This window comes from Mesitornis unicolor, unplaced genomic scaffold, assembly GCF_000695765.1.
Source record: "Mesitornis unicolor isolate BGI_N332 unplaced genomic scaffold, ASM69576v1 scaffold4315, whole genome shotgun sequence".
Classification (NCBI taxonomy): Eukaryota; Metazoa; Chordata; class Aves; order Mesitornithiformes; family Mesitornithidae; genus Mesitornis; species Mesitornis unicolor.
Window position 1 is genome coordinate 1 of NW_010183300.1, and position 15,298 is coordinate 15,298.

Consider the following 15,298-nt stretch of genomic DNA (forward strand, 5'->3'; position numbering starts at 1 on the left):
GTAGCAGCCAGTTTCCTGAGCAAGATGCTTTCATCCTTCCAGTAAATGGAGGTTTTGTATTGTTTTTTTCTTTTACTCTCTCTACTGACAGCTATTAGCTTTTTAATTAGGACAACACATCCAGTTGCACAGTTACATCCATAATAACTAGAAGTAGATCAGTGCCATAACCTAAGAACTCGTTTAAAGCACTTGCTTTTGCAGAATACCTGTTCAGCAGCAGGTCAGTGTGCAGACAGATCTGCCTCTTATTAAGAGTACCTTTTTTGGCTTAGTCCACTTTAAAACCAGCCCTGTAGCCAGATTTTTTAAAAAGCCCTGTAGTCCATCATCTTATATAGAGGGAACTGTATTTTAAGTTACATAATGCTGACACACTCATTTTCTATTTAGATTCCAGAGTCGCTGTCACAAAAACATTTTTGTTTCCTCCTGTTGCTGCCAGCTCCCTTAGGAATGACAGCATTGGCAGTAACACTAGCAGTAACAGTAAGTACAAGTGATTGAATTAATATATGTGTCTCCATTTTGTTCTGGTAGCTGTTTGTTATGAGAGCTTAGAGGAAAAGAATGTCATTAATTGTGCAAATTAATGGGAAGTTACTTGTGCCTGATGGTATGCCATGTGTTTCTCAGCTGTCATACTGAAATGCAATGAACTAATCTAATCAAAATTTAGAGATGCTATCAAGTTACAATGATGTGACAGCTCTTTACAACTTGGAGAGGGCAGGTCTCTTAGTTTTGGCTGTCGTGAGGTCTCAGTACTCATATGGCCTTGGCAAACTTGGCTGTCCCAGACACCTCATTTTAACTCTCAGAAAAGGAAGTAATTCCAAATAGTCGGAATAGCTGTCCAAAATTGGGCCCAGGATACTCACATGGACAAAGAGTTTGGCTGTACATTACATTGCATTGTCAATCCCAAAGTTGACACCAAACCTGAAGATAGTCCTCACATTTGTTTGCTGTAGTCGCAGTAGGGACAGCTCCACAGTCAGCATGCTTTTGGTTCAGGTCGAGGACAAAGTCACTACACTTTTGGCAGACTGTATTCTTCTCTCTGGCATGGCCATCTCTGTCATGTGTCTTGGTCAATGCATTATGTGACTGATCACTGACAGATAAGAGAGCCTAGAACTGCTGCTCCAAGAGCCTCAGCATTACTCATCACAAGTCAGAAGGGATATAGGAATCTGAGGTTAGGAGAAGCAGAGGAGTTTTAGGGGCTTTTAGTGACATCATGTACAACAAGGTGAATACTTTCTGGAGTTTTCCGTGTGAACAAAAGAAGGTGTTTTTCCTTAGAGGTTCCTGAAATGGTGATTAAAGCTTAACTGTGGTGTTGTTTCCCTTGTTCCTGTTTCCCAGACAGGTCAGGATGACAGTGTGTATCTCTTTTACAATTTCCTCCTTTCACTTCACAAGCATCCGTGTTATCTAAATGTGTGCTGATGAAGTGTGTGGCTGGCACTCCTTGTGCTTGAGTAAACATGGGCAAGGAGGCAGCCTGATGTAGCCTGGTGGACATGATGGTAGCTCCTGATGGTGGGACAGATAGTACTAAGACTGGGCTTCTTCTTACGCTCCTTCTCTTGGGAATCTGTAATCTAGTTATTCTCTGGGTTTTTATCACCATGCATGCTACCTCTTAGCTGGCTCACAGCTGCTGTCAGATTTGAAACCCTTCCTGATTGCTTTCTAATTAAGAGAAGGTCTTAAGTCATCATTCCCCAGTACCCTTTGAGTAGAAGGTTGGAACAAAACCCACCTTTGACTCCTGGCTTTCAGCCTGCCTCTCTGGAAAAGAGAAGACTTGCTGCCATAATTTACTTGTCAAGAGGTCACACAGCTGGCTGCAAATAACCTGAGGAGCCAGGGCCAATTATGAGGCACCAGGAGGGGGGCTAAAAAGCACATTCCTGTTTCTCTCAGATCTGAATATGCAATAATTTTTGCTGTTGCTACTAGAGGAAGAATATTCAGCTACATGCTGAAGTGATAGAAATGGATTGAGGGGCCTATAGAAAGTCGGATTACAGGAGCAGTTCAGATGAAAGGAGTTTGATCCAGCATAGTAGCAGGAGGGATGCCAGGCAGTGCAGGGGTGTGCCACCTGTGTCTGTGCTGTGGAGGGGAGTACAGAAGCAGGTTTATTAAGCAAGTAGGAAAAAAGGCTAATTAAAATAATGCAGTAGGTCAAAGAAGTTGCTTGGCTGGCCATATGCTGTACAGGTGTGTTTTAACTGATTATCATTCTCTTAAGCAATTTATTGGAAAATTGGATATCAGTTAACAGCCTTATGTAGAAGCAACATGGGGACTGCATGTCTGGGGCTAGGGACAGTTTGAACCTGTAATCAGATTAAATCACATTAACTTGGACATTGGATGCTGACTGGTTACACTTTAGTTATTTGTTTGGAGTTTTTTGCAGGGATAGACCTGTGGCATCTTTATTGGTATCTCTGTCTTACTACCTGAAAATGGTCTTCAGTACTGGTTTTAGTTTTGTCTTTGCTTTATGACAGAGTTTTCTATTTTAGTGAAGTTTTCTTAGTTAAGTTTTTTATTTTGGTTCATCCCTACCTTCTTGGAAGGAAAAACAACGAATAAATCTTATTACTTCCCATGTGAAGACGCCTCAGCACTGGGGACCCTGTCTGCTGGCTTCAAGGCTGTTCTCAGAATGGCACCACTAGATTCAAATTTCCAAAAGGAAAACATTTGGAGAAGAGGAAAACCTGAAAAAAGCATCTCCAGACAGAAACTACTGCATTTTTTTAAAATTACCCTCTTTAATATTAAATAGTTTTAAATTGAGCTTTCTAAAATTCATGGTTTCTAGATTATTTAGAAGCATTCACTGTTTGCAAAAGAACCCCTCCAGATTAATAATAAATTTTGAATCTATTAATAAAGCCTGTGTACTCACATGACTTGAACTACTCTTAGGTCTAAATTCAACTTAGACAAACCTGAAGTGCATAATCTAATAAAATAATTTGTGAAATAATTATAATAGAAATTGTATATAATATAAATTAGCTAAATTACATGTTTTTTTCATGTTATTGCTCCATTTGTTGAAAGAGTCATATTTCATTACTTCATTGCTATTACACAACGATAAAATTAAACTATTTTAATAGAGTAGAACCTTGACAAAATCTACACCAAAAGTCTTTCTTACTGCCACTGATGTAAAATGTAAAAATTGTCCCATTCAATTTTTTTTTACATAATAATAGTGCTGTTTTCATTCTTGCAGTGCTGAATGTAGATCTGTGGCATGTCTTCGCTCCATCTTTTCTACCATAATATTCTCAAACACCCTACCAATTCTTGTTTTCTTCTCTTTCTGTTACATGACTGTAGTCCAATTTAAATTCCAATTAACTGTTGAAGTCCCAGTCTCATTAGTTTTTCTATACATTATTATACCATGCAGAGCCTAGAGAATTCAGATGAGATGGTTCCTTTGTAAAGAACAATTGTCAGGATAAGAATTCCTGAGTCCTGCTCTCTTCTTTCAGTGGTGGAACCAAACAATAAATAGTAGTCTTTTTTTTTTTTTTTCCCCCCACCAGATGAATCTCAGGTTACTCTGATTAAAGATTAAACTTACTAGCTATTACTGACACTTCTAACTCAATATAATGCCATAGTATTATTTATATTTTTGTGGAAAGTTCAGTGTTTCTTTCTTCCATTTTTGCCTATAATTTCCTCACAGTAATTTAGCTATATTATTCAGTACTGAGCAGCTCAAAGAACATGTAAACACAGAGATTTCTGTAAGTGTTTTTAGGAAGAAGGTCTACGTTTATAATTAAGCAAAGAATACCATAGTTTAATTCAGTAATTACACAAAAATTTGAAAATGTTCACCCATGTCTTAATGGTGGTGCCTTCCATGCCTTTGTTCCAGCTTTATAGTTGATATAATGAACAGGTGAGAACTGCTATAAATTTTTATAGATAAGATCTTGTGGTAATTGTGTTGGAGCTGAGTAGAAGTAAAATGAAAATTCCTTTGAGACATATATGGCAAAAAACTGAGCCAGTGCTTTGAATCATAATTGGTTGCTATACCTGCATACATGGCTCAAGGTGGAGAACAGCTCAATAACTTCATTGTGTAGCTGAGTGACTTTTAATGTAAATGTATTTTGTTCACAGCGTAATATCCCAATGTCCATGAAGACTATGCATAACTCCACATCAGATAAACTCAATTCCTAAGGGTTTCTTCCACAAGGTGCAGAGTGAGAGCTCTGAGAGGTGCTGGCCTGCTTCCACTCCCATTTGGCACCTTGCTGGATAGAGTCTATTTTAAGTGAATAATATACTAACTGCAAAGCCAACAGTTCCTCTGGTGTTGCCCAAGGAGTTCACAAAGTTACTGATACACCTGGCTACTCCTATTCCTTATCCTGCTCTGCCTTTACAACTGCTGGGAGTGGGAATCTTTCTGTGTAGAGCTCGAAATTTTTTACCAGAGGAAAACGTCCCTATGGAAGAAATAAAAACCTATTTGCAGCCAGCTTGCTTTCCTTATTTCCCTTTTCTTCATTAGGACAGAGATATCTGGGAGATCCTTCAGACCAAAATTTCTCCAACTTGTTCTGTTTTAGATGTTAGTATAAATAAAAGGCACATGAGGAAGCCTGCCATTTCGTTCTCCATGACTCATTTTATTCTCTCCAAATCTTTCACGAGTCTTTTTTTCTGGACTTGGGTTATTTAACTTTCAAATTAATTCATACATGCTCAAGTTATGAAAAGAATCTGTTTCCACTTTTAAAAGGTAGGCTGAAGAGGGTGTCACAATTTGACTGTATTTAGATTCTGTCCCTGGGTTGCATGTCTCCACCTGGAAAGCTAATTGTCTATTCCTTTTGGTTTTCCATAGATTTGAAGAAAGCATTTGCATTGGAGGTACATTCTCAGAAATGAGATTTTTCCACTTTTAGATACCTCATTGTAAAGGGAGCTCTGCTGTTGCCTAATTCTTTAAAGTTTGTGAAAAATTGTAAAAATGAGGGTGCTAAACTATCACTGATCACCCTGCCTACAGAATGTTTCTCTGTAAGTTCACTTAGAATTCAGTATGCTTGCCATGACATGCTGCTTAGCATTGCAGAGTAGGCAGAGTAGGATTTTTGAGGTTATACAGTCTACCATAACATGTTATCAAATAAATTATGCTCTGTATGACCTCAGGAGTTTTTCCTTTGATTTTTTGTTTCACTTTTCCATTTTTTTTGAAGTTTGCAGGTCCCAATCCAGAAAACATGACCATCCCCATAGGATTTATATAATTCAGTTGTATAACTCAGCAGTCTTTCATTGCGATAAATGGCCAATATGATTATGCAAAGCAGTGTTGCATTTTTCTTGACTAGAGCACAAGAGCAGTATAGGATTTTCTTCTGAGAATATGCTGAAAATACAATTCAGATGAAGTAATGACAGGAATTTTTTTGAGATGTTCAGGCTGGTTTTAGCCATATTCAGTTTGTCTGGATTTCTTGAAGGTCAGTTCTGCAAGTAAAGCTCCTCTTTGCCTAATCTGCGACAGATAGTTTTAGAAAAGATATGCCCCTCCAGGTAATTTCAGTCCTTGATTTTAATATCCGAGCAGACAGAGACAGACTAATTGACAGCCTCTTTTTTTCAGCTGATGTTCACCTCTGTATATCTTTGTCTGCTACCTTTCCCTTCTCTGTAGATAGATTTCTTTCACGGCAAGCTAGCATCAGTTCTGCTTGACTGATGTTTCCTTTTAGTGTGCCAAGTCTGATGGATGTAAGTAAAATTCAAGTCCTTACAGTCAGAACCTAGAGTTTGTAAACAGTGAATGAGAGAGAGAAATACATGTAGTGTATGAGCATGTAAGATACACACTTTTTGTTTTCTTACTTTTTAGTCCTTTTTACTGTGACTCCAGAAAGCATAGCTGAATTTCAGGGATAAAAAGAACATTTTTATAAAAGCTTGCAAAATGACAACCAACAAATCTCAGAGGGTTGAAAATGAGTTGCTAGTTAATTATGAGAATGCTCTTTTCTAAACTAAAGTGTTTTCTTAGAGGCTGTTTAATAATATACCGAACACACATTTCTTGACCCAGTATATCATACTGTACATGCTTAAACATTTGCTGTTTGCATGAGTCACACATTTCTAGTGCTACCAGTCCATTTTAATTTCAGTATGTATTCATCTACACTTTCTCAGTGCTTACAGTTTGGTTCTTTTCCTGTAATCTGACAATACACCTACCATTCAAGCTGCAGACACCAAATCTTGAAATGAACTAAAATGAGGTGGATGGTGTCTAAACTAGCAGTTTCCTGTGGCTCACTTTGCATTTCAGAAGGTGGATCCCAGGGTGACTCTGTAGGACTTTTCACATCCTGCTCTTGATAAAATAACTGGAGGGCCACATTTTAGTCTCAGCATGCATATAGCTCCCTGTGGGAGGAGTGGAATTGCTTGTGTACATAAAATACTTGAATTGGGTCTCTTCCCTATAAAATGTGAAAAACTCTCAAGAAATAGTTACAACAAAATAACACACAGGTAGACTTCAAGATGCATGGGTTTGATCTTACTGAAGTCACCAGAACCTTTCCAGACAGACGTTAGAAGTGAAGTCAGGCTTATTTTGTTAAATTAACCTCCCTCGGGAGACCTTATGTTGGTCATTCGTTAGTGGCAAGACAAAGTGGGATTTATCTGCAGTGAGTGGGATGTGTCTTATGGAACTTAAGCAAATGCACAAAGTGACAGATATATTCTTTTCAAAGAATTACTTTGTGTTACAAAATAATACCTCTAAAATTTGATTAACCCAGAACTTTGAAGTGCAGGAAACAGAAAATTCTCAACAAATGTCAACAAGACAATCAATGTTGGAACTATTCGACACAGTTGTTTCAGAAATGGAAGGAGCATCCTTGTGGTCAAAAACTTTGTGAGATTTTGTATGAAGTGCATCTCATGTATGCAGCACTTCAAAGTATCTATTCTGCTATTTAAAATGCTGTTAAGTAGGTGGTGCATAAAAGTACTCTTGCAATAATGTTGCCCTGAAGATAGTTTTCTGCTGTAAATCTGCCTTCTCTAACAAGAACATATGTAATTACAGAAGAGGCACTTGGCTTCATTAGCAGCTCAAGCCTGCAAGGGATCAGCATAGCACTGACATCATTGCTGTCTCTTCTTATTGGCTTTATTTTGGGAGCCATATTCTGGAAGGTAGGAAATATTACATTTAATTGTTTACATAGTGATAGTACATTTCATAGCTGGGTGGGGGCTAGGAAGAGCAGAACCATTCTGCATTTGAAAGCAAGAGACATCTCTTCTGATCATCACTGAACTGTGTGGCATGCAAGTGTAAATGCATGTTGTCAGATTCTTGAATTCCACCACCAAAGTGCAAATCCTGTCTTACCAGCATGATAGCTGTCTAATTAGAAATTAAAAACATGGGATCCCCCCCCAATTTCCTAGTTCTATTACATCTTCAGAAGAGGATTCTTTTGCTTTTGCCTCTTGTGCCTCTGCCTACCATGCAAAGGCTGTAACAGTAAAATTATACCAGTAGCAGATGTGTGTTAATTTGACCTACATTTTGCAAGTTGACTTTGATATTGAAAATCTGAAGCAAACTGAAACATACAACAATTGTTTAGGGAGCTGTTAAAGAGAGCTTTAGAATATTTATATTTAATGCATTTTCTTCCTAGAAAACACATCCCAAATCCAGACCAGAAAGTGATGAAAATACACAGTGTCATGACTGTCAAGAGGAAAATGAGATAAGGTATGTTGTTCCATTTTATATATGTATTTGCAAATTTAAGTTTTTATTTGAAAGCGACTTCCTGAAAGTTTCTCTCTAGCTCCGAGACAAATACAGGAAAAACCAAACACAAGGTCTTGCTATAGAGGCAAAATGTGTGCTTAGCGTGTGTCCTTAAAAAAGCTTCTAGTTAAAATATAAAAATTGATATGGAGGAGATTTCTGCATGCAAAGTTTTGTTAAGGGGACACTGTCTTTACTTTATCTGTCCTTACTCCCACTGTGAGATAGGATTGCTAAGACCTATAGGGGAAGTAACAAAAAAATGAGGTTTTTATCTACTCTGTACTGTGAAGTTAGGTTATATTATGTAAATAAATAGAAAACAATGTCTTCCTGGCTATGCTCATATATAGTTCTAAATATATTTTGCGTTAACATTTTTTTTTGTTCTTCCACATTTTCACATTCCCAGGGGTATGTGGATACAAGCATCTGTGTTTTCCAGGGGTTTTTTTTAATGTTAATGGGAAGTTAATGAGATGTCATTCAAATCCTAATAACTTCCTAAGGTCATCCTGATATGATTCAGGGCTCTATTCATACTCAAACACTGCTTTATCTGATTTTTAAGCACAAAAAAATTTGAGCAACTCAGTCAATTAAATATACCTTAGAAATAACTGGTGTTGAAGACATTCAAAGTTGCTTGGACATGACTTGGGCAAAGAAGTCTGTGAAATTCAGGAAAGGACTTAGAGATATTTGAAGTTAGAATAGTTCATGGTAAAGCATTTTGAGAGTATTATTAAACCTCATATTTCAGAGTGTTTGGTCAAATTTTAGCTATGAGGGATTCAGGGAAATATCTGATGCAGATGGCGAAAGGACACATCTTACCTTGTAGGCTTCTCACACTGTATGAAATGCCTGGTGCTGCCTGCTGTTGAAGGCAGAAATAGGTGAGATTCTGGTCTAGAAGGTGAAATTTTCACCATTTAAACTTTCTAGAACAATACATGTGCAGTACATAGAATGGAAGACTATATATTGAACAAGTATGTTAGTTGCTACAAATATCTCATCCTGCACTTCATCCTCACAGGTGCTAAAACTTGTGAAATAGAACAGGCATCTTCCTTTTAACTTCACAGGAAGTGTAAAACATTGCTTTATAGGAAGGAAAGTGAAAAGAGGAAACAGTTAAATGCAGGAGATGGCCTTAACAGGAAATATAAACAGGTTATATTCTTCATGAGATGTCTTCTTAACTATATTCCGTATGTTTTTTTCTCTTTTCCGAATGAGAAATTTGTAATATTCATCTATAACTAGGAAGACCTAATAGCAAACATAAATTCTAATACTTTGGATTGCCTTTTTTATAACTAACTGACAAACCGTTCCATTCTGTTTCATCGAAACACTAGCATTGCAGTAATAAAGTACCTTTTTTTTCCAGTATGTTGCAGCAGAAAGAAAAGGAACATCTACAAGTGTAGCTGTTGCTTTTTCTCCCTCCACACTGTTACTGTTTCATGTACTGGTAAGTTCTGGTTGAAAGTCTTACCATAGGCTTCATAACTTTTGGCTGCTGAAACAGAAAGTGATTCAGAGTCCATTTTGGGAAACGAATAACGTAAAACTTGTTATAATCAGTAGACTTCGCTTGTACCTGAGATCTTTATCAGCTAATGTAATTAATTCTTTATCATTAACTTGGGTATTTGACTTTTAACCTGAATGTTACAAAATGAAATGTTGAAATTCTAAAATGAAGGACAGCTACTGCTCCTCCTTTTTAGTATGAGAGCCGATATGGAGAAATCTTCAGCTGTTGTTCTACAGCTGTTTCAAAGCAGTGTGACCTAAAAAACTACAATCCTTAAACTAGCAGGTGAGTGTAGGAGAACAGAATGAGTAGAGCTGAGCTTCTATTAATTGTTGCTGACTCAGCACAGTTTGAAGACTCTGTAGCCTTAGCAGATGTGTCATTCTTGCTTTAGTATGTAAGGGTGAGCAGCAAAGGTGACTGAGCTTTCTTGAACCCCGCTGTTCCCTGCAGGACAGTGCTTGTCTCTGACAAGGGGCTTCTTACTGCAGGAGTTGTGCTGCACTTAATCCATGGCATCTCTGGCAAGGATCTGGAAGATTCAGAGAGTGCTGAATGCTTCATTTTATATTGTGAAGTGGAAAGAGGATAGCAGGCAATCCAGGTTTTCCAGTTCATCCTGTACTGGTCACTCTCGGATGTATTCCAGAGTGTTCATTGTGGTAATGTTATCTATAACTTGAGATCGATTTCCAGTCTCCTTAGCTTCCTTTTTTTAACATCTGCTTACTGAGAAGGGAAGTCGTAATTGCATTGGATAAGTTGTTTGATTTTTCTAAAGATGTAAACTCAGTTTGGCATTGGCTTGTCTAGATGACTTCAAAGCGAAGTTTGCTGCCAGATACCAAAATGCACAAACATAACAGTTCTGTATAACCTTGAGAGTTGTTCCATAACTGTAGATTACATCAATGAGCTTTTGCAGGCAAGTGTGTTCTTGGACCAGGAAAGTACTTCTTCTAACAACAATTTTCCTTTCAGAATAAAGGAATGTCTGTGCAAGTGTCATTGAATGTATCTATTTCCAGAATTATAAGAAAAAATGTCCATATTATATGACAAAAGCTCTATATATGAAAAGCTGTATGTGAAATGTGTATATGTATGAAAAGCTCTACTGTTTACTAATACAGAAAGGAAAACTAATCAGCAAAATTACAATTTCTGTTTTTCTCTTCAGGCAGGTAACAGTTCCATGTTCGCTTCATAAATGAAGCAGCTTAAAGCACATTCGTATTCCTTCTGGAGTGACAGACTGAGTCTGCATCTGTTGTTGCTGCCCATGACTCCATAGACATAATATAGAAATGAGGACAATTTGTGTTTGTTACTGTGAAACGAACACTGAACTGAACAATGACAAGAAGAGTGTGCACTTAGCAGGACTGTATCTTATGTGAATATCTACCTTGTGTGGAATTTGGGAATTTTAATTGCGTTAAGACTTGCAGTGGACTCTTGCAAACAAAGTACATGTCCTGAAGAGAAAGCGTCTTTCAAATGCCTCCAACTATGTGTAATTCTTGAAAGTCATAAATACCTTTGCATCCTTAATTTAAGTTCTGTGTCCTCAACCTTACCTTTGTGTCTTCAGATGGAGTTCTCTGAACTGACAGAAAATGCAGAAATGGATACAGATGACATACTCTTCAGTATTGTATATAAAACTTGAAAGCAAAGTCATGCCGTGGACCCGTGTTCTTGCCTTTTACTTATAAGGAGCTGTGTTTATGCCTGGCAAAGGTTGTGTGTACAGCAACATGTGGTCTCTGTCGGGTGTCAGGTGGCTGGTTGCCCACCCCAGAAAGCCTCAAGAATTCATCAGCATTGGTGGTCTCTGTTAATGAGAAACAAATACTGGATGAAAACAAAGTAAACAGGAGGTGGATATACCTCATGGAGCTTCGAAGCATTGAGAGTAACTGCTGGGTATGTGGACACTGGTGAAATTTCCAGCCGTGCCAAGGGAAGGGAAAGTAAAGAGTCTGAATTGCGTTCAAACATCAGAATAAAGACAAACCCATTAAGTGCATTTTAAATGCTGAAGATGCATGCCATTGATATCTTGTCTTTAAATGTATAGCATAGACAATCTGAAAGATCCTGAGAGCGTATTTAGCTTGTACTTACATCAGCTGTAATTAATGTTTGTGTTGTGTTTTAAGTGATTAGTAAGCTTTAATATCCGACATTCTCCATACTTAAAGTTAATTCTCTCAAAAGAGAAAGGCTTTGTTTCCCACATGTCTTCTGCAACTATTGCTGTTATAGCATCCATGGAATCTGAACAAGACTGATGTACAGACATGCCATTTCAAGTAAATCCTAAAAATACCATGGTAAAAGTTACAAGTGTAGTTGTGCATCTTTTCATCTTGCCTCTCTTCAGACAATGGGTATGAATTATTTGTCTGTATTAGGGGTTTGTACTTCAGAAGATAAGGCAGCTCACTTCAGCCAACAAGCTGTCATCTATCATCAAACTGACCAGGTCAGCAAGAGTTTTAGTTAAAGTAACTTGAAAACTTTTTTAAAAAACCCCACCATTCTCTTAATGTTTTTCATAAAGTTGGAGTTCTGTTTAAGGTATATAGTTACTTAATTTTTTAAGAATTCTTCTGGAAATTTTAATAATCTGCTGAATTTTCTGAGAACCATGCGTAAAAAGAATATGACGTACATGTGTGTATGTGTGTGTGTGTGTGTGTATTATTGGTAAAACCGATTTGTCTTTCATACTTAATCTAAAAGAAAAAACCTCAAAACCTGATTTTTAATGACAGAGTTTATACGTGCTTAAATGTAGCCACTCTGTATGGAATTTTGACCCTACCAAGATCAGTGTCAAAACTTCTTGTGAATTCATGACACGCAATGATTTGATCTTGTGGAACTATTTTTTATTTCTATTGAGGCCTCTTTGCATTTTCTGGGTGTCAGAAAAGGGTCCTCAAGTCCTGCACAGCTGGTATAAATTAGCACAGTTACATGAAAGTTAACAGAGCTTTGAGGTTTGCATCATCTGAGGAGCTTCTCTTAGACTAGATCAAAAGAAGCTTAGTGTGAGGAGTAGGCCCTTCATTTTTGTTCAGAAGATGCTGGAGCACTCACCACTTTTAAGAAATAATTGAGGCTGCTCATTACTTCTAAAATGCAAGAGCATTCCAAGTTAGCTCCGCAAAAATCAAACAGAATCCTCCATCTGCAGCTCAGTTTCATTTGACATTGTGTAGATCTTTGCTCATAAGGCCCTCAGACTTTGTGTTGCAAACTTATTTAACAGTTACTCTGAAAGAAATGTCAGCATGACCTAATTGATACGAAATTTGCACTTTATTGGTAAGGCAGAGAATAATTGGGTATTGGTTTTGACAGAGCAGAAAAGTATCCACAGTAAATGGAAGGAATTATCCTTACACGTTTTACATAAACCTTAAATACTTCAAGTTGCTATACAATATGTTCTCAAATCAAGCTTATGTGTTTGAAGTTTTGCAGTATTTTTCTTAAATTCAGTTAAACAAAAATTCTGTATTTATTAATGTTCTTAGTTCATAAGAATGTTAGTCTTCCTAAATGTTTTTTTTCCCCCAGAAAATCAAATACACAATACTGTTGCACATTAGTGCGCCCCAAATTATACTTTGATATTCAAAATGCACGATGTTTTAAGCTCCTTAGTCTACTGTTCAATACTATAGAAAATATCAGTTTTAAACTGAACCATACATTAAACGCAGATAGACTGCTGCAAAATGTTCACCTTCCAAGAGTAACATCTTAAAATAGTACCTAAATCACTTTCAAATAATGTCAGATACTGTAATCTCTTCTGTGGAGCAAGGCAAATTTAAGGCTACGTGAGAACAAATAGAAAATTAATATGTAACTTCCAGCTTCACATGACAAATATTGTTCTTTGAATATGCACCAAAGTAGTACATGGAGCAGCAGAACTGTTGTTGGAGCTTATGTTTTCCTATTCTCTGCACCCCCTTTTGAGAGAGCTGAACAAAACTTCGGGTGTTTGCAATCGTTCTGCAAAGCAGAACACTTCTAGACATTTGTGTATACAGTGGATGGCATGTGTCCCAGTTTGAGCGTTTAGTGGCCAACCCAGCCCTAAACCATGACAACGTGGCACTTAAAAATATGGTCATGGAATTATTTGGAAGTTTCTTGCCCAATTTGTCTACCCACTGAGGAGGCCCTTACTTTGGATGTAGTGAAATTTTGAAAGCCTTCTGACATGTGAGACATCGTTGAAATCAGTGGAAATAGAATAAGTTACTGTTCAGTGGGAGTGGGGCTGGCAGAAATAGTCCTTTGCTTCTTTAGTCAGTTGTAAGCTATTTAACTTCCAAAGAGTGATCAGTTTTTCAGTCTTCTTTTTGGGTAGACAGAGCCCATGCATTAACACGTTTAGAAAGTGAATGCCCTTTCTCTTGAAATGAAATTGGAGCAAAGCAAGTGTCGTATTTTTTATACAAAAGTCAACCAAATTTGTCTTTCAAATGTCTGTGGTTTTTGTGAGAAACTAACATTTTTAGGTTTCCTTTGGAGTAGTTGAACTTTGCATGCAATTAATAGTGGCCTTGTGAGAATAAAAAGCAGATAGTGATATACTGAGTAACTCAATGTGCTACTTTAGATGTGTGTTTACTTGAATAAATTAATGGTACTTATTTAACCACAAGGTCATTTTATAAGTAAGCTTATAAAATGTCATTTTAAGTAAGCTTATAAAATGTGCCATACTACTGAGTATGTGTACAACCTGCACATTTTTTAGATTCTGATCTTCACCAGCTGTTTTCTCTGTTGCTCTCTCTTTGTAATACACTGAAACTGTTCAGTACACACAATACAACTATTAAATTGAAAAGCTAACTGTACATATAAAATAAAGATATTTTCAGTTAGATTTACATTTAAGAATTATCCAACATTCTTCAGTTCAGGAATCTGGTTCAACTGTCTTATTAAATGCAGATCTACAGTAATGGTGGCATGTTGCTATTATGTTATCAAATTGATGGAACGCGGGAACTTCAGACTCTTTAGTGATAGAGACACAGGCGTTTGCTGGTTGTATCATGGGCAAATTCATTTATTTCAATGTAAATGTCAGCACAGTCTTGCATAGTTACATTCTGACTGAAGGTAATCAACAAAGTTTATAAAATGTGATGTGTATGTATATATGTGTCCTCTTAAAGATAGATGTTTTCCCAGATCCTTTTTTATACCAGTTCAAATTTGGAATTTACATTATATACATATACTTTATTGTTCTAAATAAAGATATTATGCACTGCCAAATAATCAGTATATTGCATTGTGTCAGTTTGGTTTAAGACCTTTTTTTAAATCCTGTCATCTCCTGGAAGATTTTTCTGCCAGAATGTATGGTACTAGATACAGACTTCATAATACAGTTGTTTTCTTAATCATGCATTTTGAAGTCTTGTGCCACCAAAGTATATGTCTGCAATATCAGCCTTAAGTGCTGATCTATGGTGTATCTGTGTTTATGAGAATTATTCCAACTTCAGAATTAAAAGTTCCTTGTAGCTCCTTAATTAGCTAAAATTTGTTTGTGCCCTGCTTTAGGCAGTTTTTCTTGCTGTTAGCCACATACTGGGATTTTAATGTAACTTACTAGTAAAAAGTCTGAATGTTGTTGATGCAATTCTTTTGCAGTAACTGACATTTACAAAAAAATATTACAAATTACAGAGTTTTTCAGCTGAGACCAGAGCTTATCCCATAAGGATGGCATCCTTCCTTTCAAGTTTCGACAGTTTCTTGTGGCTTTTCAGTAAGAAGCCCAAGACAGAGAATGAGGTTGGGAAGAAAAACTGAGCGGT

At 37.0% G+C, this 15,298-nt stretch overlaps 1 protein-coding gene across 1 annotated transcript; it reads left to right on the forward strand.

The window, feature by feature from the left end:
- Positions 1–393: 393 nt before the first annotated feature.
- LOC104540294 (kit ligand-like) lies at positions 394–10,843 on the forward strand (the record flags this gene model as incomplete). Its single annotated transcript, XM_010184066.1, has 5 exons — positions 394–489; positions 7,157–7,266; positions 7,761–7,837; positions 9,279–9,362; positions 10,609–10,843. Coding segments are annotated over 4 exons (323 nt in total), but the record flags the coding sequence as incomplete, so codon positions are not given.
- Between the last annotated feature and the right edge of the window lie 4,455 nt (positions 10,844–15,298).